The 24,468-nt window shown below is 39.6% G+C and overlaps 2 protein-coding genes across 2 annotated transcripts in view; one reads left to right on the top strand and one right to left on the bottom strand.

Annotated features, from left to right (window-relative positions):
• pik3ca (phosphatidylinositol-4,5-bisphosphate 3-kinase, catalytic subunit alpha) overlaps positions 1 to 8,193 on the bottom strand; it is a 28,274-nt gene extending 20,081 nt beyond the window's left edge. Inside the window, exons 1-8 of the mRNA XM_074667920.1 lie at positions 7,706 to 8,193; positions 7,251 to 7,317; positions 2,623 to 2,729; positions 2,261 to 2,429; positions 1,621 to 1,747; positions 1,043 to 1,252; positions 500 to 594; positions 249 to 404 (exon numbers count right to left, since the gene is read on the bottom strand). Coding sequence (XP_074524021.1) covers positions 249 to 404; positions 500 to 594; positions 1,043 to 1,252; positions 1,621 to 1,747; positions 2,261 to 2,429; positions 2,623 to 2,678 — 813 coding nt within the window. The 5' untranslated portion in view covers positions 2,679 to 2,729; positions 7,251 to 7,317; positions 7,706 to 8,193. The remainder of the gene's footprint in view (positions 1 to 248; positions 405 to 499; positions 595 to 1,042; positions 1,253 to 1,620; positions 1,748 to 2,260; positions 2,430 to 2,622; positions 2,730 to 7,250; positions 7,318 to 7,705) is intronic.
• A 1,726-nt stretch (positions 8,194 to 9,919) lies between these two features.
• Positions 9,920 to 23,638, top strand: zmat3 (zinc finger, matrin-type 3). Its single transcript, XM_074668043.1, has 6 exons — positions 9,920 to 10,298; positions 16,703 to 17,445; positions 17,540 to 17,680; positions 18,592 to 18,758; positions 20,097 to 20,200; positions 23,416 to 23,638. The coding sequence occupies exons 1-6, from the start codon at positions 10,175 to 10,177 to the stop codon at positions 23,622 to 23,624; spliced, it is 1,488 nt and encodes a 495-aa protein (XP_074524144.1). The 5' UTR covers positions 9,920 to 10,174; the 3' UTR covers positions 23,625 to 23,638.
• Positions 23,639 to 24,468: the final 830 nt, after the last annotated feature.

Below are 24,468 nucleotides of genomic sequence, written 5' to 3'. Positions count from 1 at the left end.
GAGACTTTTTGAAGCTAAATTGGATTTACATTTTTATGAATTTAAAATCAAGATGACTTTTAAAATGTTTATCCGTAGGTGTCAATATCATGTCAGGTCCACAATATCTGTGAAATTTGGACAGCTGCGACAGTAAAGAAAGTTTAAAAATGCAGTTTTCATTTCATTTTAAGGCTTTCTTTATTATGTTGTCAGTTTTGTGTTGCTATCTACATGAACTGGTTACATTTTATCCATGAATCTCTTACCTTGTATTGGCTGATGGGGTGCTTTTCCAGCAGGTACTCATCACAACCACAAACTTTGAGGATGTATTTACCCTGATATTCTTGAACACACATCTTCAGCTGCTCTGGAGACAGCAGCATGCTGCGTGTCTTCTTCCGAATGGCCTCTGCAATCACCTTTGAGCAAAGATATAGGAAAGACAGTCATCATCAACTAAATTCTGAAATGAAGGTGTCCTACACTGTGTCTTATGCATTAAAGTGTTCCTCACCTGTTCAGGCACACAGTCATGGTTGATCTTCAGTGTATATTTTTGTTTGTCATTGTTTGGAGAAACAATCACCCAAATCACAACAATGATCTGACCTACATACGGAGACAGAAAAACAGATTGTCATGGAGACTGAGAGAAAAATCAATAAATTGAATTTTACTGGAGCACTAACCTAAAAAACAACACCCACCTTCATTCATACTCTGAATGCATTCATCGACTGCTGTGCCTCTTTTCTGAGCATTGTTTTAACACAATAGCATCACACTAATAGCAGTACAATCAATTAATTGACTGCCATGCTCATTACTGTAGTCCCGTCCATTGTAAAGGCTCAATAGTAGTGATGAAATATTGATGGGAGGCTAAAATGTTTACTTCTGGTCCTGTGTTTTCCTCCAGATGCCTCTCAGTGCTCTCTTTGTGTTTATTATTATTTCAACAGACATACCTTTTACTGTGGTCAGGTTTCCATTTTGACCTTTTCTCTTCTTTTATTTATTGCAAACTAAAAGGAAACAGAGTAAAGTGGTTGCCTACCTTTGTCTAGTTTGCTGTAGATGTGTTTGGGAAGCTCCTGTGTGGATTCTACATTTGGTGGGTAAACATATAGGGCTCTACTGTGGGGCCCGCCGGCATCTCTCAGCTCCACAGAGTCTTTACAAACATTCAGTATGTTTCTCCTGAAATCCTGAACCTCAGGATCCTTCACAAGATCAAACTCACAAACTGGCATCCCAATGGCAAAACCTTACGAAAGATAAAGCAAAGTCAGCGTGTTTCAGTCTTTTGAGGAACTCTGGCAACATCAGTCCCTCCAGATATTAAGAGATATATATTTTCCTTTTGCATGTACTGTAGTCACTTGAGAATTCAAAACAACGAGTAAGACGCTCTTAGATGCTCCCTTAACAACCTAGCAGACATACAATATTTTAAGACACTTTCCTTGCAATAAAGACATTTATGATTTGAAAACTTTTGAATTAAATTCTTTTTTTTTATCAGTGATTTATGGTTTTCAGCCATTATTCCGAAGAGGGCTACTTCTGAATTCTCTAAAAAAATAAATCAAGGCTATCACATATCTGGGGCCAACAAAGAGAGGTGCCTCTCACCTATCTCTCTGTTAAGGATCTTTTCCTCTCTGTTGCCAACTGGTTCAATAACTTTGAGGAAAGGCTGGAAGAGCCGGAGGTCACACAGCCTCCGAGTCTCATCATAGAACTCCTCCCGCTCAGCTTCCTGTGGAAAGAAAAATAAAACAAGGTTGTATGCAACATACTCCTCTTTTTCTAAAAGCCAAAGGTAGTTTTCTGTGAGACCAAAAGTCTTTCCTTCAGGCATAGAAACAATGTCTTTCAAAAGAGAAAGGCATGTTGTATTTTAAAACAAAGGGCAGCATTTTTTTCAAGGTAAGCTAAACTAAACTGCTCATTTCTGTAGAGACAAGTGAGATTTGAGCTTTCCATTCACAATAAAGTGCAAGCACTGCTTCCCACACATTTTCACAGAGTAGGAACCTTGTAGCCATATTTTAGTAACAGCTTCTGATGAGTAAAGAGCTGATTTTTTTTAAGAAGAGGGAGAAGAAGAAGGAGAAATTTAAGAACTTATGGCAGCTTTGGCAACTCTAGCTACAACTTTATAAATAGATTATAATATAAATAGCTGTCCATCAAAATTTCAATAATGGATCTACATTTTGATGGACACCGCTAGCTACCGGATATTAAAGATGAGATTGAAAGCTCTTACCTGAGTGACACTGACAAAGATGTACGATGTCTCCTCCTGCAAGAGGTGATGGAGGGGATATTTCCTGGCCTCCTTAAAGAGCTCGTGCTTGATGGTGATTAGCGTGGCCTCACGGAGACATTCCAGGGTCAGAATCATCCCATTGGGCAGCAGGCAGTCCACCAGGATCCTGTGGACACAATTAACTCCAATAAGTCACTGACTCCGCTCTGATCACACACTGTTGAAGTTTTATGAGAAACTAAATAAAATAAGTAAATAATGATTACAGAATGGACAAGAATGGCAAGAATTTGTTACTAAGTAGTTTTGAATGTGTAATGTTAAATGTTGTATCCAAACAAAAATCTAATGTTTCTTACCTGGGGGGCATCAAGTGGATGCCCCACAGCTCCCCTGAGGACGGCCTGGGAGGCATCTTCCCTTCTGTCTCCCAGCTCAGTCACACAGTTAAGCTGCAGAGCCAGACCTGGAAGATAACAGCAGTTTTAAGCAAGGTCTAATCCTGAGTGAGAGTGAGAAGAAGCCAAAGGTCCTTCTAAACTTAAGCCACAGTGGTGAGACTACATAAAAAAAAATCTGCAATCTGCAGTTTGGAAGTTCCTGATCTGCTGTTTGTGCAGTAACCAACTCAGAAGCAGTCTACACAAACTGACAGTGATTGTTCAAAGGTGTGTGTGCTACACTTTCAAGGTGACCTCATGGGCACACATGGGGTGCAGTGTTGCCAAATGAACAACTGTCTTCTGTGTGCCTTGTGACTTCATTAAAGAGCTACTACATGCTTTTGGACTGTACAGATCAAACACATTGACAGGACGCTGATGTTTTCACAGACATTTCTCACCAAAAACAATAAAAACATGCATTTAATTAATTGAAAAAGTAATCTGCCCTCTACGTTTAATCCAGCACCAAGCCTTATCAGACAAATGCTTTCACAGAGTCACTGAACTACTGTCACAGAACAATTCCTCCCTCACACATCCATGCATCTCACGTCATCAGCCTTTGTCCACTTTTTGACATTTTCAAAATATGCAGTGGTTAATGTAACACTCAGATCTGGATTCAAAATGACACTTGCGATCATTTTATTCAAAGGTTGAACAACGTCAATGTCAAAAATAAGGTACCTGACTTTTTCTATATCTGGTCAACTTCATTTAAAAATGTGGTTAAACATGAGCCACTCTGGTAAAAGAGTCTGCACAACAGCTCAGTGAACTTGCAGCTCTGCTTGATCGCTGCGGCTCAGGCTCAGCTGTGCTCAGTGAGTTTAAGAGAACAAGCATGTTCAGTCAACCACAAAGCAGAGGAACTAAAACAAGTACTGGACTGGCTGCTAGGCACCGCTGACATGTGTAAAACTGGCAGAGCTGATCTTACCAACAGGCTGCACTCAAAAGTCCAGATGCTGGGTAGTCTTCTATATAAAGTCACAGGAAAATATTATTTCAGGTCCATGTTAAAGACTTGCCACACTGATATTTTTCATAGGCCTTGTTGATAAATACTGGGATGAGTATGACTAATTTCTTCCTTTAAAGTTTACACTTTAGGGAACCCTTCAACAGATTTTATCTGTTGAAAAACACTTAGCATTAAAGACAGAAATAAACTAGAAAAGCACTCAGAGAGCTCAGAACTCCGCCAAGCATATTGTGATTGTCATGCAACACTTTAGTCCTACTTTAATGTTACACTCCCTTTCAGCGGACTGTCTACTACAATTTGGTGTTAGCTGCAGGTTTGTACAATAATTTGTTACCTGACAGTGTTGAAAATTATGATGACCCAGTACATATTTCATATTCCGGATTTTAATATCCAGAATATTGCCATGATCTGGATCGTACTTTTACATCTGTCAGAAATTATTCTAACCTTGTCTTCTATTCTTTTGCAAAGCAATCCAACCATTTATCTTGGAGTTATATACACATATGGTGAAAACGTCCCTATCCCACAATGATAAAGAATCCCTTAAAAAAGTCCTGGATCCAGACAGTGGTCCAGATCACCTCCAAAATTGAATCACTACTTCCTTATCCCATTTTGAACATGTCCTGAAAATTTCATCCAGATCCATTCATTACTTTTTGAGTTATGTTGTTCAAAAACAATCAGACAAACTCCCTCAAAAACACAACCTTCTTGGCGGAGGTAATAAGATTAGTAGGCAATAAGATAAAAAATCCTCAGGAATATTCCACCCAATGCCCTGCAATATGATTACCTAAAAACCCTGATCACAACCATACCAATCCACTCACATCTCTGCATAAAGAACCCACAAGCCACAAACACAACCTGTAAGACCAAGAGTCAATACTGACTTAATTCCAACCTATAAACAACGCCCCGGGAATATGACGAGTTCATCTTCTTACACCAAAGCCTGTTATAGCTGTATTCAATCTGGTCAGTGGACAGCAGAGGTCTGGGACAGCAAGGGATCACTGTTCTACTGCCAACAGTATTTATTTCAACAATCCAATAAGAGTTCAGCTGAAGCTCAGTGGCAATTCAGTCCAGCAGCTCAATACAAAAGCTCTTTTCAGTAGTTTAATGTCTTTTTTTTCCACAGAAATCATATCAGTAACAGTTCAGCATCAAAACAGAATGATGGTTTCAATTCACGCTGAGCCAAGCAACACATTGTAGTCAAATGAACTAAGCTGAATCCACACCCAAATAAAAGACAGAGGCATCTCAAGGTAAACAAAAATCATTACCAAAGGAGCAAAGTTTTCTTTGTGGAGGATGGCCAGAAGTTAAGATGGAAGAAAAATAAATCTTGTAATTAATCATTAGTTTAGCATTCCCACTGCCAAGAACATTCAGACAAAAACTATCATGAAATCCTGAGCAATTGGCTTTGAGACTAAGTCCCTAACTACTTAGCTACTTGACTTTTTTTAAACTATTTTGGTATAAAAAAAGTGCAAAAAGTAAGTCAACTTGTGTGAGGAAGCTGTTTGGCATTGGCAGAGAGGATTTGGCCAACTTTTCATGGGCACAACCCACATACTCAGATGTGCTGCTCATCCCACAAATGCATGTTCCTTACAAATGACACCTTTTAAAAGTGAATCAAACAGGCTTTCCACCAGTATCAGACCTTATAAGATTTATAAGGTTTGTTACAACAGAGAAATGACCTACAAGACACTAAATGCCTTAAATGTGCTAAATTCAGACAAACTACACATGAAGTTGATTGATCCATAAACACTTCAGATCATAGTCTGAGCCTTACAATTTTGTTGTCTATTTAAAAATTGGTTAAATAACCAGCAGTGTCACAGTTTTGGTGACTTGTAAAAACATTGTATACCTGGTATGGTATGTGTCCTTTGTGAAAATGGATGTAAAAGGGAAAACTGATTGTCTTTCATTCTAACACCAGATAAGCCAGGGGGTGTATTAAGACTGTTTATTTTCCACTGCTTATCACTTCACTGTTTAGGCAATATTAATTTGATTTGTGATTTCATTAAGACAGAAAAAGAGCTTACTATCTGTTTTTGAGGTTTAACCACCACAAATTACATCGTCATTAATTTACTCTTACTGCCACATTTTAGTGAGACAGAATTCCAGGAAATGTCAGGGTCCTGTGGGACTTCAATGACAACTATTTTTGACCATCTGCTTAAGTCCAACACTCACAGACAGACACAAGAACAACAAAGTGAGTCAACTGTGGATTGTGACACTGAGATGGGAAAGAATGTGTTTGTGTGGGCTCTTAAAAAGTTTCAACATAATGTCTTTATTGAACCTTTAACCAACTCATCTCATAAACAAGCAGTTCTCAGAAAATGAAATCAGAGCGGAAAGAAAACAAGAGCTGTTTACAGGATTGCATCATGCATTTCTTCAATTTTAAAGAAGGATGTAACAATTCTCAGTATAACATTGTGCCATTCTGTGATGTGTGGTATATTTGGTTTTGTAGAACTTGTTTTCATGTAATGTATTTCTTTCCGATTTGAAAGAAAGCGAGAAAGAACAGACGGACAGGGTGAACTAATGAAAATTGGAAATAGAGCACAAGAAAATAAAAAAGAAGGGAAAGCACCCTGTGAAAATTGTTGCATTTATCTTGTGTCTGACTACAAACTTCCCACTGACTCAATCTTTAGAGCTGTAACCAAGACAAAAAAAAGCATGAAATTGATCAAACCTCATTTACGCAGGATGGTACCATTAAAATATGAACAAAAACAGGCTTAAACTAAAACCCCCTGAATTAGAACAAACCAGCTATTGAGCTGTTCCACGATCTGTGACCCTGATCAGGATGCAGCAAAGCACTTTAGGACAAAAGAGGAAGCTTCCTCACAACACAGGATGTGGGAGTGGAGAAACATTGGCCTAGAGACATGAGCTTGCTTTGAATACTGAAACACAACAGTGTAGGGTTGTCAGGTTCACCCATGAGCTGGGTCTCTCCAGTGTTAAACAGACTGGTTAACAGAGGGTAGGGCCAGTTGCACCATATAATGAGACATATTGAAAACAAGATACTACAGGATACTAGGGAAAACAAGGTTCAAGAAACTAACAATCCAATTTAGCTATTATCATGTTTCTAAGACAACTATTGTGGCTGTTTTTTGTTGTTGTTGTTATTGACCCACTTATCTTGTCCAGAGACCTATATCAGTCTCTGTTATGAATAGTGAACATTGTCCAGGTCATTCACACTTTCATTGCACTTCCTTTTAATGAGCACAAATTCAATCCTGTAACTAAAAGAATAAGAAGAAAACCCAAATATTAAACCTCCTGTAATGATAAGAAAAATATACTATATTAAAGCATTTTCAACTTCAGTATAAAGGACTTTTTTGTTTTTACACTGCCTAACAGAAAAGAACCATTCTTTCATGAAATGACATGAGATCATTTTACATTATATGCAAAAAAAAAATCAGCAGAAAATATATACTGAAGATTAAGAGGAGTTTGTGAACCATACCTAAGAGAAGCCCTCCTATTTTGACGATGGGACAGGTCCACCCTTCATGTTTCAGTCCATCTTTGCACTGTCACAGAAATGTGTTGAAAGAGGAGGAAATTAAAAAACAAACACCACAGGCATCTATGGCATTATACAGTATTAAAGCAGACAAACAGCAGGTTAACTATCATTGGGTGTTCAGGGATGACAACTCAAATGACAACGCTACATTATGAGCTGGCAATCGTTATCTAACGTTGGATATATATATATATAGTTCTTTGATAACCACACCTAGTCAAAAGAGCAATATTTTCGCTTTATAAATACGTTAGCTAGATGTCTTGTTCTCCTGCTAAAGGCTAACGATGAGCCTGGTATACCCTTGATAATGAATACATGTCCTAACATCAAACGAATGCTCTCTGTCTACTTAAGGGTTTAAAGACAAACATTTCAGCGTGTTATCTTACCTTTCTGAGAGGGCGTCAACGCCGTGAAGTGTTTAAGGATGCCAGTCTGTGAGGCTCGATTGATGCCAGTCAGCTAGCCTTCCAGCTAGCCTACAGCTCCAGATCCCAACGGCCGGGGTTTGTGTCTCCCGGCTCCCGGGCAGCAGCAGCCTGTTATCTGATGTCTCTGCCAGCTAAACGTAACGGTGCTGGTTTTTCCGCGTCTTCATTAAATCCTCCAACGCTGTAGGCTTGTACGGTGAACGGTTATCTCCAAAATGTCCAACCCGGAGTGCAAAGCTGAGGATTCAATGAGCAAACGGGCTGCTGGTCGACTGGACGTTAAGTGTTGCTGCGGTACCGCAGCCACGCTGTCTGAGGCCCTCCTCCCTTCCACTACCACACCAACACACGCTTATTAGAGTGAAAGTGTGTGTCATTCATCACTGAGTCATATCAGTGGTTTAAAAGGTCGTCTCAGTCGTTTCTCAAACCACGAAACCACACTGATATGTACATGACCCATAAAAATCACCACAGGGCATGAATAATAATATATACAATGTTTATGTTAGTGGGCGTGGCACCTACTTTCCTCAACCAGGGGCGTGTCTACATGTTTTTTTGACTGAGCTGCCCCATCAACTAAAAACTGCAGTTCTTGAAATTACTCATAAAGCCAGCTGCAGAAGGTCTGGAAACCTACATATAATCAGCTGTATATGTCTGTTTTTTTTTGTTTTTTTTTGGGGCTGGGCTAGCCTGGCTATATGACTTTTACTGCATAAAAAATCTATACAGCCTTGTACAAAAAATGGCTGTCTGAATGACCAATTCTTTAAACGGCCAACACTGTACAGAGGCTGATTTATTTTTTGTTTTAACTAAGCAGTCTGGGGAATATTTAGATCACAAGCTGGACCAATATGAGATCTAGTCCACGTGACTTACAGGCACCCATCCTGTAGCTGTTAGTGCGGAAGCTGGAGGCCTGTCTCATATTCAAAATGGTCCCCACCAACCGCTTCAGACTCTGTATCCAGCGCTTGACATGAACTTTTTTGCTCACCAGCCACTATGGCTAGTGGGATCCCTGATTTACTAGCCACTCAGTATTTTCACTGGCCACAATTTGTTGTTGGATAATTATGTTCAATATGATTAAAGCCGATGATGACATGCTAAAGTTTACTTAAAAAAGATTTACAACCTCTTTAAATGTAAATGACCCCTATGCACACTCAAAACAAGAGTACATCAATGTTAAAATTCACAGGTCCTTAATCAGGTATTCAGCTCTGATAAAGTTGTGTGTAACATTGTGCTCCTTTCATATGAAAATATGCAGTCTATTAAGACAAAGTAATTAAAATAGTAGTTTGTTATTGCTTATAATAAAATGGTAAAGGGGATTAACTGAACTAATAAAAACTCAGCAAGAGACACTGTCTGCTTAAATATTTATTAACAATTGTAATCAGAAAATCTTTTCTTTTTTCATGAGAATGACAATGAAGGAGAGGTAAATTAAATTTCCTTTGAGCTTTCATCATCAGAGTCATCTTTTTGCCTGTCTCTCTGCTCCATGTCTGAGATAAAATTCAACCCACCAAAGTGGCCAGTGGGAGCGGCGGTGTTACCAGCCACTGCCGAAATCCACCAGCATTTGGCCGGTCGGCCGGTGTTAATGTCAAGCCCTGTCTTTATCAAAAACAAATGGGTCACAGATATTATACCCATAATCATAAACTTTATAAAACAAGGACAGTGTCCATGACATCTAGTGTTGGAAAGAACATTTTGAAAACATTACATTATTGTTTGAGGTAAAGGGTAAACATTATATATATATAATAATTTTTATATATAGTATATAATATATATATAAATATATAAACATACATTCTTTAAAATGTAATTCATTCATATGTAGTGTAATAAGCCAAAAAGTTTGGATTCCAAGTCTTTAATCTGCTTTCATGGGCTTAGTTTTACTTGAATATTATTTCCCTCTTTTTTTTTTTTTACCCCTGTCATAGAAGCAAACACCTACTGGCTGTTTACCCAGCAGATTTGTCACTCACAAATAGCTTGAACGGGTGATCGGAGTGAACCACAGAGGTGAAACATATTTTTACAATGTGTCATGATTGCCACCCATGCAAATCAAGAGCGGTGGCATCGGAAATGGACTGTACCAAGAGGAGGGGAAGCGGGAGGACAACCAGCAGGGGTTCCGTCTTTAAAGATATGGCAGTAGGAGCGAGGCAACCTTCGCTGAGGTTGACTGAGAAAAAAATGAGAAGATACGATTAAATTTTGTGAAGTAAGATTCATTACGCGGGGCTGTCGTTTCATATCTGCCTGTGCACTCTGTGAATCCCCCCTCTGGTGAACGCCGCGGTGTCTGAGCGTGTGGTAAGGTCTGTCATCGCGCCTGGATCGCCCGGTTTTTTGGAGAGCAGAAGTTGGCAAAGGGATGCCAGTGCGATGATGGCGCTGCAGCTGAAGACCGGGGATGCAGCGTACTACCAGAGTGCAGAATACTGCAGAAATTACACTTCACCGCCTGTCAGCTACGGTGACAGCAGCCATTATCTCACCCGACTGCCAGGTAAGGAGAGGCTAAAGCCTTACATGTTCTCCTCTTTGACACCCAGCGGTGCGGTGATGCACGATTGTGCAGGGATTGAAAATTCAACCACAGAGCCTTTCAAATTATACAGTGGATGGCTGATGTTAAACCTGGTTGCCCTGGTTCTGCTGTCATTAAAATGTCATGTTAGAGGGGTGTACCAGCCCTCATTGTGTTCAGCTCAAATATTCTGCGATGCAAAAATCGAACTATCTCTTGTACAACGGGAGAGTTTTAGATCTTGAACTGATGTCAGACTTTGATTTAAGACAGCCTCAATCCTACGTTCACTTCAGTGCAGTCTGTTGTCAAGTGAAAAAAATGCTGCTCCCTTCACTTCATACCCTTTGCACCGCTTGTTCTGCACAGCTGATGGTGGCATGTGGCAATTTCACACTGAGGGTTTTATCGTTGCACCTGCACCGTCCCTGCCAAAAGAAAACAAGGCTTTTCCTGCTGGTGGCAGGGACTTGAGGCTATATGGATCATATAGCTAAAGATGATTCAGATTTACAGCATGAGACTGATCTGTCCACCTGGTTATAGTCCTGCCATCAAACTGTCATCCTAAATCAGCCCCTCTGTCAGGGTGAAATTGCATAGACTGCATTCTTGGATTGAAGTTGGTCTAAGATGTGATAGTGGGGATCTTAGTGAAAAAACAAGCTGGATTAATTATCGAACAGATGAGACTGATTTGCTTTTTTGTTGGTTGTTTTATCCCTTGAGTACTATTTGGTTTTTACAGCTTCTCATCAGCCAAAATGAAAAGAAAATTAGCCCTGAATGGAGAACAGATCGCACTCTTGTCAATTATTTAAAACTTTATTGCAAAGTGAGATATAAAAAGTACAGAAAGATGATGGCTATCTGGTCTTGGCTGCTCTTAGCTCTTGTCCAGTGTCTAGTGAAGCAGATGGAATAAGTGCAGGAGGCATGTGCTCCTCATTGCTCCATAATTGATGTGATACAGCACAGTATGGCTAGAAAAACTCAAGAGAAAATGAACACTTGGCCTATTTAGAGATTCTCTGTGGAGGCCACAGGATGATCAGGCTCCAGGACAGGAGTTTGTGTGTGTGTGTGGCTTGGTTCTACACCCAAAAAGTAAAATATCTGGAGTGAAGTTCAAAAAATAGATAAAAAACATGAGCATAACTTCTGAGGTCCCTTGTCCTTGTTATTCTTTAGAGACTATCTCTTCAAAAACATGTTAAGTGTCACTGTGTTGTCAGTCTACTCATCACTTGCTGCCTTATGCTTTGGGCTATATTACATAAGCCTGGTTTTGACTTGCAAAGTATATTTTGTCCCCAAAGCTCAGATGCAAAAAGTTTTTTTTTTTTTAAACTTTGCAGCAAAGTCCACTTTCTGTGAACAAGAATATGAGCTGGCACGCAGACTGAACTTTGCTGACCTGGAAATTGGTCTCAGAGGAGGAGAAAAAACTGACCTCGGCCTCTTTCATTCTCATTAAAAATATGGAAAGACCACAGCCAAAATAAACGGAAGGGTTCTTGGCTTGTCTGAACCTTTTTACCTCAAAAATGGACTCAACACCAGCCCCATTTTTCTATTTCTTATAACAGCTGCACTTTGATCTGGTACGACGTTTCTGCAAGCTGGACCTGTTTTGTGTCTTCACTGAGGGAGATATAAATAGATGCTTTCATCTGGTGTGGATTTGTAACTGTTTGTAATCTGCACAGTCATAGCTAAAGATTAATATTTTTTGTGGCTGATTCTGGATCCTCGACAGCACAAGGGCAAAATGTGCCCTTGTGCTGTCGCTGAGGCTGAATAAGTATTTATTCAGTTATGATGAGAAATATAGCTTTAATTATTCCTCTTCCGCTTGAAAGGACACATGGGCTTTTAATCAAAAGAGCATCATGATTTTGCTCAATTTGTCTCAGAAACAAGCTGTACGTTTTCCTAACCTGTACCTTTTTCATTCCAGGGTTATTGAAACAGAATCAGACGTGTGTTTGTGTGAGAGAGAGTGTGTGTGTGTGCATACAAGTGATATGACTCCTGCTTTCTATGCGTGTCATTATAAAGGCAATATGTACAAGCCTGCATGAGACAATAGTGCAGTGGTGGGGTGTTCAAAGGATGTTGAAGTAAACAAAATAAATCATGTAATTATGTCATGGTTGAGATAGACAGTTTTCACATTATTAACCCCAGAAGCATGCAACTGTTAATTGCTTTGCTTTGGTGTCAGTATTTTATTTAAAGTTATAAATTTCTCTTTGCAAGAGAAAGAGTGGTTAAAAAAAAAAAACTTTCAGCAAATCCAAGGTGTCACTGCAGATATTGTCACACCTACAAATCAGCTGTTGTTTTATGTCTTATTGGCCCTTGTGCTGTTGTTAGACATAATACTAACAATAAATCACATGGGAAGTGCTTTTACACTTTGAAGTGTCTCCGTGGATTTAAGGACATAGTGGGTTGGACAAAGAAATGGCTATGAATTTAGTATAGGGTGGTCAGGATGACAGAGTTTTAAACTTTTGTGTGATACTGTGGAGATTCACACAAGGTCTATTCCTGCTCCTATAATTGTGTATCTTTCATATTTAATTGTCGCACTTTGATATTGTGTATTGGTAAATGTCTTATTTTTTGTCTCACCACTTAGTTTTCATTTGTAGTGCTCGCTCTCGTTGCTTAATCCCAATGAAACCCGACCACTGCTGCTCTCCCTTTTGCTTGCAGGAAGTCCTGGTTTAAAATATGACTGAAAATATGTCTTTCTGATAGTATTTAATGTAGGGATGCAAGATATTATCGGCACAATATCGGTATTGGCTGATAAAAGCTTAAAAACACGTTTATCGGTATCGGCAGATATGAAAATTTCTGCCGATAGGCACAGCCGATAAGGTGCTATTCAGTTAGGATTATTATTATTTTCCATCTGAAAAATAAGCTCCTTAAATAAAATATAGCACTTCATTTATTTGCACTGCAGAGCTCTGTCTGTCACCAGGTTGTTACAGTATTAAATAATAATAGTCTTAAATAATCAAATGCAACTTGGTTATGTTTAAAAATGCATTGTACATTTAAAGTTCATGTGATATAAACAAATATTTTTTCTGTATTTCAATACTGAATGTCTTGAGTTTGAAAAAATAATACATTTCTTATTTATGGTAAAATCAAATGTTTTTTGTCTTGTTTTATGTGTGTTTCTTAAACAAATAAGACCATCACAATAGGAGTAACATATAAATTCCAGTACAGGATAGACTTAGCTTTCTTTGCAGTGAAAAAAACAAACAAACTTGTGATTATCGGTATCGGTAGTGGTAGCGGTATCGGTATCGGCCAAAAGGGGTTTCGATATATCGGCATATCGGATATCGGCAAAAATCCAATATCGTGCATCCCTAATTTATTGGAAAAAATACACAGATTGTACTGCTGTAAAGCCCATCATATAGAAAAGCATTGAACATTTTGACAACTTTAATGACCCATACTGGGTTTGCCTCACCATTAAAACTAGTAGCATTAATTGCATAAGTACTGAAACAGTGCTATATTGTTTGATCTCTTAAACATTAAAAGTCTAATTTCAAGAAATCAGCTTGAGGTGTTCTTTGTGCTCAAAGTTGCTGCTGTAGTGATGTGTCTGAACTGCTGTGCATGCTGTCTCAATCAGGGTTGAAGGGTTCTCTGGAGGCTGCTGCTGATGAGATTGATTACGTGCAGAATGTGGAACCTGATTGGTGAATGTTGCTCTGTTCTGACTCCAGTGAAAAATACGAACAGTTAAGCATTCCTCATAAACTGTGTCAGGTCAAGTACCCATCAGACCTTCTTTTAAACTTTTATTAGCATAAATACAGATGAGGTATAGTGCCAATTGGATTTAAACGCTAAAAGAAAAAAAAAAAAACATTGTCCAAACATACCAGCTCAATTTGAGTGAAAGTAGTTTGGCTATAAAGTAAAACAGTAGAGTAAAAACATGAAACTGACATTTTGCAGCTATATTAAGAAGTTTTAGAAACTTGTTTCATGTATTTCACAATTTTACTTGCTCTTTTTCACTTGAACGTAACCACCCCTTTGAGTTATTATCTTGAAATAGTGAGGTAAATAAATTGAGATCTAGAGAAAACAGCTAGAAATGACTTGCTATCGTGGGAAAGGCAGGCTAAATAAAATATGTTTATGCATGCCCCTCAAGGGTTTCTGTAATTTTTAATAATATCCCACTTGGTACAAGGTTTATTGCATATAAATCACTGTTCCTGCTCCCTGCAGATGCCTGAGAAAGCCTCTTTTGAGAGAGCTTCCAAAACAGCAGATCACAATATAATAAAACAACAACAACACTGCCAATGTGTAGTGAAAGTGATCTTTTTCTGTTTTTTTTTTGTTTCATAATGTGTCTGCATGGTGTGTAGCTAATCTTCCACAGAGTCATCTTTCAGTACACTATAGTAAGGTCAGTGACTTATCCGGCATACCTTTCTGCTGAGGTCAGTGGGGCCAGGTGACAGAGAGGCAGCTAGACAGGCTGGACAGACAGACAGAAAGCAGCAGTCGGAAACACAAACACCCCAGGGTGTTATTTTGGGGCCATGAATCATTGCCATTGGGTGTCCAGTTGGATTCCAGATAAAAGCTTCCAGCGCAGTGAGTTTTGACACAGCTGTTGACTTTTTATTGACCTGTCAATGTATGGAGTTACACACACTCAAGCACAAACACACACACACTGATAAAACAGCTCATCAGAGTGGCACAAACATACTCAGACAAATCAGCGCAGCGACAAACCCAACATCATGTTCTTTATTTCTGGTTTCTTACACAAACAGGGGTCTATTCAAGCAGTCACACTTCAGACTGTGAAGAGAAGCTTGAGGGTTTTATTGTCACTGTCTGTGTGAGTGTGTGTCAGGGTGTGTATGAACATATATGAAAATGTCCCGTGTGCATGGCTGCAGGCGCTGTGGGTGCAGTCTAATCTTTCTGATGCCCACTGGAGTGTAAATCTCTTCTGTCCGACGATGTGTTATCATTTGTACATTTCTTTACGTCTTTCCTGCCTCAGGGCTTCAGGATATAATCTCCGTGCTGTTGTACATTAGACATTGGATTTCAACCAAATACTGTCTCAGAGTCTGTATGATGATCTGTCAGTGCACAATGTCCACTTGAGCCTGCTGTATCTGAAGCATCTTCAAAGTCTACACACCAGAGGCGATCATGCTTTTATTTTGAAAGATTTAAAAGACATTTGTTTGAAAGACAAGAAATGTGGTCCTAGTTTCTATTTATATATATGCACACACACACATCAGGACTCCTTGCTTTGAGGCCAATTTGATGGATCAAATTAAATCACAGTATTATAAAATGTTCACTGAAACTGATTCTCTGCGCTCTCTTTACACCACTAATCCCACAAATCCATGTCATGTCAGCCAAATTCAGCACATATATCACAAGAATGACTATATTAAATATAGTCTGTGTGTAAAGCCATGGATTAAGAATCAAAGGTACTGGTAGGCACTGGTAGGCACTGCAAGGCTACGCTGAACTTCTTTGCATTTTTTCCAACAGTTGTTCACACTTGTGAACCTGGTGGCAATGGCAGAGAAAACAAAACCTAGAGATTATGCAAAAATATTTTCATGTACATTGTCTTTAAAATGCTGACTCAACTTAACTTTCAGTTGACCAAACAAGAGGCAAAGAGGCAGAGCTAAGGCAAGCCTTGGATTCCTTGCAAATAGCTATGGTATGCTGGCATATCAGCTAAGTCAGTGGCGCCTTTCATCATGCAACACTTAGATAGATTCATAGACATGTAAATTGTGTGCTGATAGAGAAATAAACTATTCAGACCAAAACAGTTATACAATCCAGGCAGTCTTTGCAGTAAAGTTAGTCTTCCTTGAATTGGTATGTATGTGGTTTCTGATGCTTCTGCAGCCAGCCTCAAGTGGATGCTTGAGAAACTGCAGTTTTGGGCACTTCCACATAGGCTTCATATATTAAGACTGGAGGTTGCTGCTTGGTTGCAATCCATCTTTTAGAGTATTTTCTGGAAAAGAAAAATAAACCGTTTTTCTTGCTGAAAGTGAGAAACACCTTTGTTGTGGCTTAAAGTGCGTAATCATGCTCTTATCCAGTCTACTGGGTGTTTTTTCTCATTTTTATGAATGAGCAGAACATAATATCGAGGTTACAGTTTCATTAATACTTTTGGATATGAAATGGCAATTGATTACATAGCCTAATGATGTGTTATTGCTGTAGTGCCCGTTAACACTGACCTCCTCATTAAGGAAATGACTTGAACGTAATGTGTTTGACGTTTTATATAATCACATCTTTTATATCTGCAGGCCCAGAGACCATGTTGAAGCCTCCCCTGAGTCTCTTCAGTCATCCCCAGCAGCCTTTCCATCACATGGACTCGCTGCACCAGCTGGGACCTCCACCAATGGCACCAGTGCAACCTCTCGGTCCACCTCCCATGGTCCCTGCTCAAGCAATGGGACCCCCAACAATGGTTCCCACCCAGACTCTATGTCCCCATCCTATGACTTCTCACACATTAAGGCCTCCTCCCATCACCCCACCACATAGCTTAGGCCCTCCTCCAATGGCCCCAACTCAGCCACTCGGGCCTCCACCAATGGCGCACACGATGCTGCCTCCACCCGTAGATCATTCTCAAGCAATAGTGCCTCCACCCATGGACCTTACACAACAAATGGGGCCTCCTCCTTTAAATCCTTCACAAGCCTTGGTACCCCCTCCTGTAGTGGCTCCTGGGGCAGTCCGATTCTCCCTCCCTCCTAGTCCACTGTCCTCCCCTCCTGCTCCAGGCCCAGACTCCTCTCAGCTGCCTCCAAGACCCCCTGGACCAGCTCCCATTCCAGCTCCAGTGAACTGTGTCATACCTGGTGCTCCTCTTCCAGGTCAGGCAGCCCAAGCCAGTGAGCAGCCCCAAGATGAGGGCTCTTCATTGGGGGTGGAGGAGCAAGAGGACGCACTGGGTCTAGGAGAACTGTGTAAACCACTGTACTGTAAACTGTGCAATGTTACGCTTAACTCAGCTCAGCAGGCACAGGCTCACTACCAGGTTAGAGGAAGTTCATGTTTAAATATGCTCTAAACATGTTAAATATTTATCTGCATGCAAACAAGAGCCCCTGTTTCTCCGTCTTCCTTCCTAGGGGAAGAACCACAGCAAAAAGTTAAGAAATTTCTACGCTGGCAGTCAACAGCCTCCAGCAATCAGGATCCCAGATGCACTCGAGGGAGCTGGCCAGACAGCGCTCAGCTCAGGATCCAACGACAGTGACGCAGGCAGACAGGTCAGGACCAAACTTGTGAATCCAGCTCCCACCCACCTGAATGTTACAGTTTCTAGTTGAGTAGGTGGGTTTTCTGTTTTGCAAGGTACCCGGTGTGCTGGTAGAGGTCATTTTGTTCTGAGGAGGTGGCAGAGAACTGCAAAGTGTGTTTGTCCTGGGAGTGGAAGCTCACAGCTGCATATGTGAAATACCTACTCCCTCTGGCTTGATTTCATTTAATCACTGTTACCAGGATTTTAAATGTAGCTCTGAATAGAAGCTGGAAAACAACAATAACATTTTCATCATATGAAAATGCTTTATTAAACCTCAGGAGCATGATGAGGAAAGTAGAAGAGGGAGGGAATAACAAGATGCACATGGTCAAACCATTGGGAGATTATTAGTATGTATGCATCACCAGTTTCAATCTTTTTTTTTTTTTACAATGCAACAATTTAGAAAGAATATTCTAGTTAATGTCTCTGCTGAGTGTATCGAGAGTTTCAGTTCATTATTCAGCCCAGAACATTTCACATCATTTTCAGCTGTGCATGTGAATTGTGTGCTGAAATGTTTTAATTTGTTCAAGTTAAGCTTTGTATTCAGTCATTGTTGTTTCATTTGGATAAAAGGAAACATAATAAATGTACCAGAAATATCTACGTGACATCTGTGTGAAACAAGTCTTTTAAAGGCAACATAATGTACAAATGTATTATTTATGTATACAAACTAATGGTATGCATATTTAAACCTTTGTCTATGTGTGTTCCTTTATGGTTAAATGACTTTCATTGCTAAATATTGCAAACGTTGTTGTGCATGAAATCCCCTTCTCCCTGTTATCAAACAGAAACATTTCTTTTTTGTTTTCTTACTGTTTACTCCTCTCAGCACAAACACAGTCTGTCTTTGTCCTGTGTCCTCAGGCACTCTATAAGGGGGCAACCCGGGTCATCTTAGCCACTGAGAATGACTATTGTAAGCTGTGTGACGCCTCCTTCAGTTCACCAGCAGTTGCACAAGCTCACTACCAGGGGAAGAACCACGCCAAGAAACTGCGGCTCGCTGAGGCCCAACAGAACGCCAACAACATGTAGGTTTCAGTTCAGAAACTTTAGAGCACAGAGGGACTCAGTTATTTTGCTTTGTATGGGCTCAGAAGCTTTTTTAAAGACCTTATGAGGCTTCAGCTTTTTTTTCAGATTTCTAAGCCAAATGTATGATAAGAAGACAAGCAGTTGACAAATTAAGTTTTCATTGAATCGATAAGAAATGTTCAAATTCATCAATCGTTAGCCTTTGTGCTTAACGATTCCCTTATCGATTCTTTACACTACACTGGAGCTGCAGCACCTCACGTGACTTATCCGCTAACAGCTATCATAGGCTGGCAATTAGATAACGTTTCCCAAAAAAAGCTATGATTCAGGATTTTCAACTTGAAGTTTTACTAAAGAACTAAACTTACAAAGAAAAGTCAATTACTCTCTCACAGGAGATTCTTATTCAATACATTCAACATGGTATAAATCTCCTTATTTACCAAAAAACGAAATAAATAAAATGGTGCTAGCTTGATGCTTACATACATGGAAAATTGCAGTGGTATGCTAGCGGTTACCATACATTGGTATAACTTAGGCTTCAGAATTTCAACTTTCATCATAGAGACATATCACAGTGTTTTTAAACAATACTGAGAACCCAAAATGTCAAAATCTAACAGGTAAATTAAAGAAAAGTTACATGCAGGCCTATTGCTAGCTTCACAAGTACGGCTCCAAACAACTTAGAATAATGCTATAACCACTTCAAGACACTAGATGGCGTACTTAAGTTAATAATATATTACTAAACAGTACATCAATGTCACACAACGTGCAATTTTTACTTATTTCTGTATATTTACACCCAGAGATATCCAGATCTAGTGGCCAGTTACATATTTATTCACTCAAAAACGCAATTTAATGTTGTCGATCCATAAAACCTCTAAAGCAACTTCTTTACAGAGAAAATGGCAGGAATTGATAAGGGAATCAATAAAGAATTGGATCAATAAGCAAATTTGAAAACCGCATTGGTATCAATAAAATCTTATTAATGGCCATCCCAAGTCTTAATACAAGTAACTTAACTTAATACAAGATTTTTTAACTTGTCACAAGCAATTCAGACCTAGTTTTTGTCTTTAAATAACTGGAAATCAGACATTTTTCTCGACTGCTCAGGTGAATGTGGCTCAGATTATGTCTAAAAAGACATTTTCTGCTTAAAATTAGACAAATCACTTCTACAGATGTCTGTTTTTTTGCAGTGTAGTTAAACAAAAAGCTTCTGGCTCTGTTTATCACCAAAGTAGCCTTGTTAAATGTATATTTTGTTCACCTTCTCTGACAAACTAAATTGACTCTGGCTTTGTCTGTTTCAGGGAAGGAAACAATGACTCGGCCCAAAAAAGAAGTAGGAAAGATGGAAGTGAATACAGACTGGTGAAAAACCGCCGAAGCCCACAGCTACCTGCTTCCATGCCAGGTATGATGCGCTGACTTTTCTCTAAAACATCTTAATTACCCAAATGATCATCTTAATCATCAACCTCCCCCTGTTTTGTGAGTGCTCAAGAGAAACTGCTCCACTTTTTTGCAGACGTGATAGCTAAAGGATAAAAGGATTTTGTCTTGCAGCTTCTTTCACCTCGTTTTCAGAGTGCTTGTGTGACAGTCTACTTTCGCCCAGGTGCTTGTGTGAAAACAGATACACAGCAGGTAACGTCAGACTCTCTGCTGACGTCAAGCCACGATCTCTTTCTCTGTTTTTCCACAGACAAAAAACAGTAGCACCTTGGCTCAAGATGGAGCAAGGCGAATCATGCAGTAGAGCCAATTCACTTCCTCCCTCCCTCCCTTCCTCCCTCTCACACTACAAAGTTCTGCTGATTTAATCAGTTTTTTTCTTGATGGACAAACCCAAAAATAGCTGCTCTCTTCTGCAGTTGCCGTCTTGCTGTCTTTTTATCTCTTGCTTTATCTCAGTCTCGTTTTACTTCTTTTACACACAGAGGAACACACACACTAACAAGCACTACTCGTCCTAATCCCAGATGGCTTCACGCTATAGAAAAGTAAGACAGAACAAAGGTTTTACGACTCATATTTTGTGTGCCCTGTATAACTGCTACTAATCTCACTGCTGTCAGTCTTGGTGTTGAAATACTTCAGTCTGAAACAAAGACGAAATCTAACAGACCTTCAAACTGTGATACTCAAGCTGTAGTGTCACTCTGATAGCGTGGTTACAAACACTTGGCTGTTTCAATCATTTTGCCTTTCTCTGCTTACTATGATCACTTAACAGACTCTGCATATGAGAACACAATCTGTGGTGGCAGGACACGATTTTGGGTGTCTGGTTTGTGCTTTTTAGTCTGAGTATGTGATTGGTGGCAAGCAGGAAAACAGTCCATGTGGAGACAAAGGGAAGCAAAAAGCGTCATTTCAACTATGATTTAGGTTTCTTTAACCATTTTTATAAACAGACTTAAACATATGCAGCTAGTCTTCCAGACAGAGACAGTTTTCAGCTCCACTTTAACGCATACTTTTAATTTGTGAGAAATATAGCAAGACCCTGAAAAATGTGCATTATGGTGAGGTTAGAAAAGCTCAGTGCTTTCATATGGTTGTGCTGCTGCATAATTGAATTTTAAGACATGCAAATTTAGCATACGTGACAATAGTTATAACTTTACCACACTGATATATGAGTAACTGAACAGACAATGATTGGGGATATTTATCAGGAGGTGTGGCTTTGTATATGTGAAAAAAAACACATTGATAACTCATTGATAACCTTTAAACAATAGATAAATCTATTGTTGAAAGACTTCCTGTATAACATTACGTTTATTAACATTATTTTAGCTTTTGAGTACATCAATTAGTTTATTTTTCTGAGCTAAGATTGTGTGAGAAAAGAAGCCTTCTCTGCTGTATTATGTAACACTACTAAACAGTAATATCAGCCACTTCCTTATTAATATAGCCTGGTAAGTAACTGGATGCTTAATTCTTTTTACTACCCTTTTTTGACAGTTTTATCCTATTTTATTTAACCAGGTTGGTCCTACTGAGATTAAAACTCTCTTTTTCAAGGCAAATCTGGCCAAGACAGTCATCAGCAAAAGAACACAACGTTACAAACATAGAGACAAATTGAACAAGAATATAATTAATAAGAACAACATTTTTCAATAACAGGTAAACTAGGAGCTACACTGCCCAGCCCCCCAAAAATAGTTGTCACCAATAAAAAAGGTCACACACTCAAATATTTTGTTAGACCGCCTTTAACTTTGATTACGGCACGTGTTTACTATTTTTCACCAAGATTTTTTTATTGATGATGGTAGAGTCTGACCGCTAGGAGTCACTAATCGGTGAGTTTAACCAGAAAAAAAGGCTTTAATTTGCGAGGGAGAACAAAGATTGGACTCTGGAGCAATGGAAGAAGGTCACATGGTCTGATGAGTCCAGATTTACCCTGTTTCAGAGTGATGGACACATCAGGGTAAGAAGAGAGGCAGATAAAGTGATCACCCATCATGTTTAGTGCCTACTGTCCAAGCCTGTGGGGGTACTGCTATGATCTGGGGTTGCTGCAGTTGGTCAGGTCTAGGTTCAGCAACAGTCTAATCTTAAAGAATAAGGTCAGCTGACTACCTGAATATACTGAATGACCAGGTTATTCCATCAATGGATTTGCATGAGACATCATTTTCACACATGGAATGGCCACCACAGAGTCCAGACCTGAACCCCATTGAGAATCTTCAGGATGTGCTGGAGAAGGCTTAACGAGGCGGTCAGACTCTACCATCATCAATGCAAGATCTTGGTGGAAAATTAATGCAACAATAGATGGAAATTAAATCTTGTGACATTGCAGAAGCTTATCCAAACAATGCCACAGCATATGCGTGCTGTAATTAAAGCTAAAGGCGGTCCAATTAAATATTAGAGTGTGTGACCTTTTTTTTGGGCCAGGCTGTAAAGTTGTGTACAGGTAAACTAAAAACAACAAGATTGAAAAGGATCTGTTTCATATTTTTCTTTTTAGATTTCAAAACATTCTTATAAGCTTTCAGCCCTTTGGTTTCATTTGTTGTCTGATTAGAGTTCCCTTTAAATTTGCACTGCTCTTGGTCTTTAACGAAAGCATTGAATGTAGAACACAAGCAAATAAAGAAAATAAAAAGAGAAATAAAAACCCGATCAACAGAATCACTGATGGTATATGAATGACAACCTGGAAAGAAGTTGCAGTATGATGGTTGAAGAGCAAGCTTCTCACCCTGAGCTTGACATTAGATGAAGCTGACAGCTATGTGAATATGAGTAACTGACATTTGCTCCTGGAGGCTACATCCTTATTCGATGATAGTTAAGTGTTATGAGAATGATATGATGCCATTTGATTTGGTTGATTTTTTTAACATAACTAGGAACAGTTCATCTGTTTGTTTTTTTGTATTGGCAGAGTTGTTAGCAGGATAATCAAAAGAAGAACTTTACTGCTTATAAACTACCAAGAATTTAATTCAATGTTTGTTAGTAGTGAGTGTAACAGTGAAGCGTCTCTCCAGCTGTCATGGTGGTTAAATGTAGAATGAATGAGGCTCTCAAACTGCAGCTGCAATTAGCTATCTTTCCCTCCTGTCTCCATCTCTCCTCTCTTCATCCCCTCAGGCCCGTACTACAACCCCAGACCGAGGCAGCGCATCCCGAGGGACCTGGCCATGTGCGTCACTCCCAGCGGACAGTTCTACTGCTCCATGTGCAACTGCGGAGCCGAGCAGGAGGCGGACTTCAGGCAGCACCTGGAAAGCAAGCAGCACAAAGCTAAAGTGTCTGAGCTACGGTACCGCCATGAGATGGAGAACCTCGGCTACAGCTAGGAGGCACGAAAGGAGCGAGGTGGGAAAGAAAAATCTAAGCTTTGGGAGCAGAGACAGAGTAAGACCAAAGTGCAGTGAAGGAAAGGCAGCCTCTCTTTTGAAGGGCATATTTAGTGAGGGGATTAGCCCTAATGGCCTCAAGACCTTGTTGCAATTCATTTGATAAATGGATCAAACACTTAAATCCTCATAATTGACATTATGCTCCACCATGGGAAGATTTAATTGGATTTTCTCAGTGCATTTGATTTGGGCACACTCTTTAAAACCAGTCTGCGTATTGAGCCGCGCTGGAACATGTCTGCATTTGAGATTTTTATTTCAGTTTCTAACTCTGAAGCCAATCATGTTTAACCCACTACCTTTTGTTTTGCTATTTCTGATCGACTTCCCTCTGATCTGAGTGGGTGGCACGCTGACTCAGGATACAGGCCAATGCAAATGAATAGCAGGCAAATCTTGAGGTTGTTCAGGCCAAAGGAAGAGGACTACTGATGCAAAGCAGTGCAGCAGAGAAGGTGCAGGAATACTTAAAAAAAAACTAGGCCAGGCAGAGGGTTTGAGCATTTTGAAAAAATGCAATCTGTGGAAACGAAGAAAAACTTCTGGGAAGAAGTAGAAAGGCACACAGAGGGAAACACTGGAGGTGAGAGCAGGTCTCATCCTTGGTGAAACAATCCTCACCGAGGACAAAGATTGAAATTGTTCCTTTATATTGTGTGAGAATTATCCCTGCAGGTACTTTTTATAAGCCCAACATCTGGGACTTATGGTCTATGTCCTGATCACAGAGCCACACAGGGCATAAAAGAGAAAAATTAAACACCTTAATAGCCTCATAGAG

Source organism: Halichoeres trimaculatus, unplaced genomic scaffold (genome assembly GCF_033239565.1).
Source record: "Halichoeres trimaculatus isolate MK-OKI-2021-1 unplaced genomic scaffold, fHalTri1.1 fHalTri1_scaffold_4, whole genome shotgun sequence".
Lineage (NCBI taxonomy): Eukaryota > Metazoa > Chordata > Actinopteri > Labriformes > Labridae > Halichoeres > Halichoeres trimaculatus.
Note: the sequence above shows the minus strand (reverse complement) of the source record. Positions and strands in the feature narration are given on the sequence as shown.

What these genes read in the sequence shown, in the direction of transcription:
- zmat3 (XM_074668043.1), top strand. Translation starts at nt 10,175, where the DNA reads ATGATGGCGCTGCAGCTGAAGACCGGGGATGCAGCGTACTACCAGAGT. An exon ending in TTATCTCACCCGACTGCCAG is followed by an intron (nt 10,299 to 16,702) that starts GTAAGGAGAGGC and finishes TTATATCTGCAG; the next exon opens with GCCCAGAGACCATGTTGAAG. An exon ending in AGGCACAGGCTCACTACCAG is followed by an intron (nt 17,446 to 17,539) that starts GTTAGAGGAAGT and finishes CTTCCTTCCTAG; the next exon opens with GGGAAGAACCACAGCAAAAA.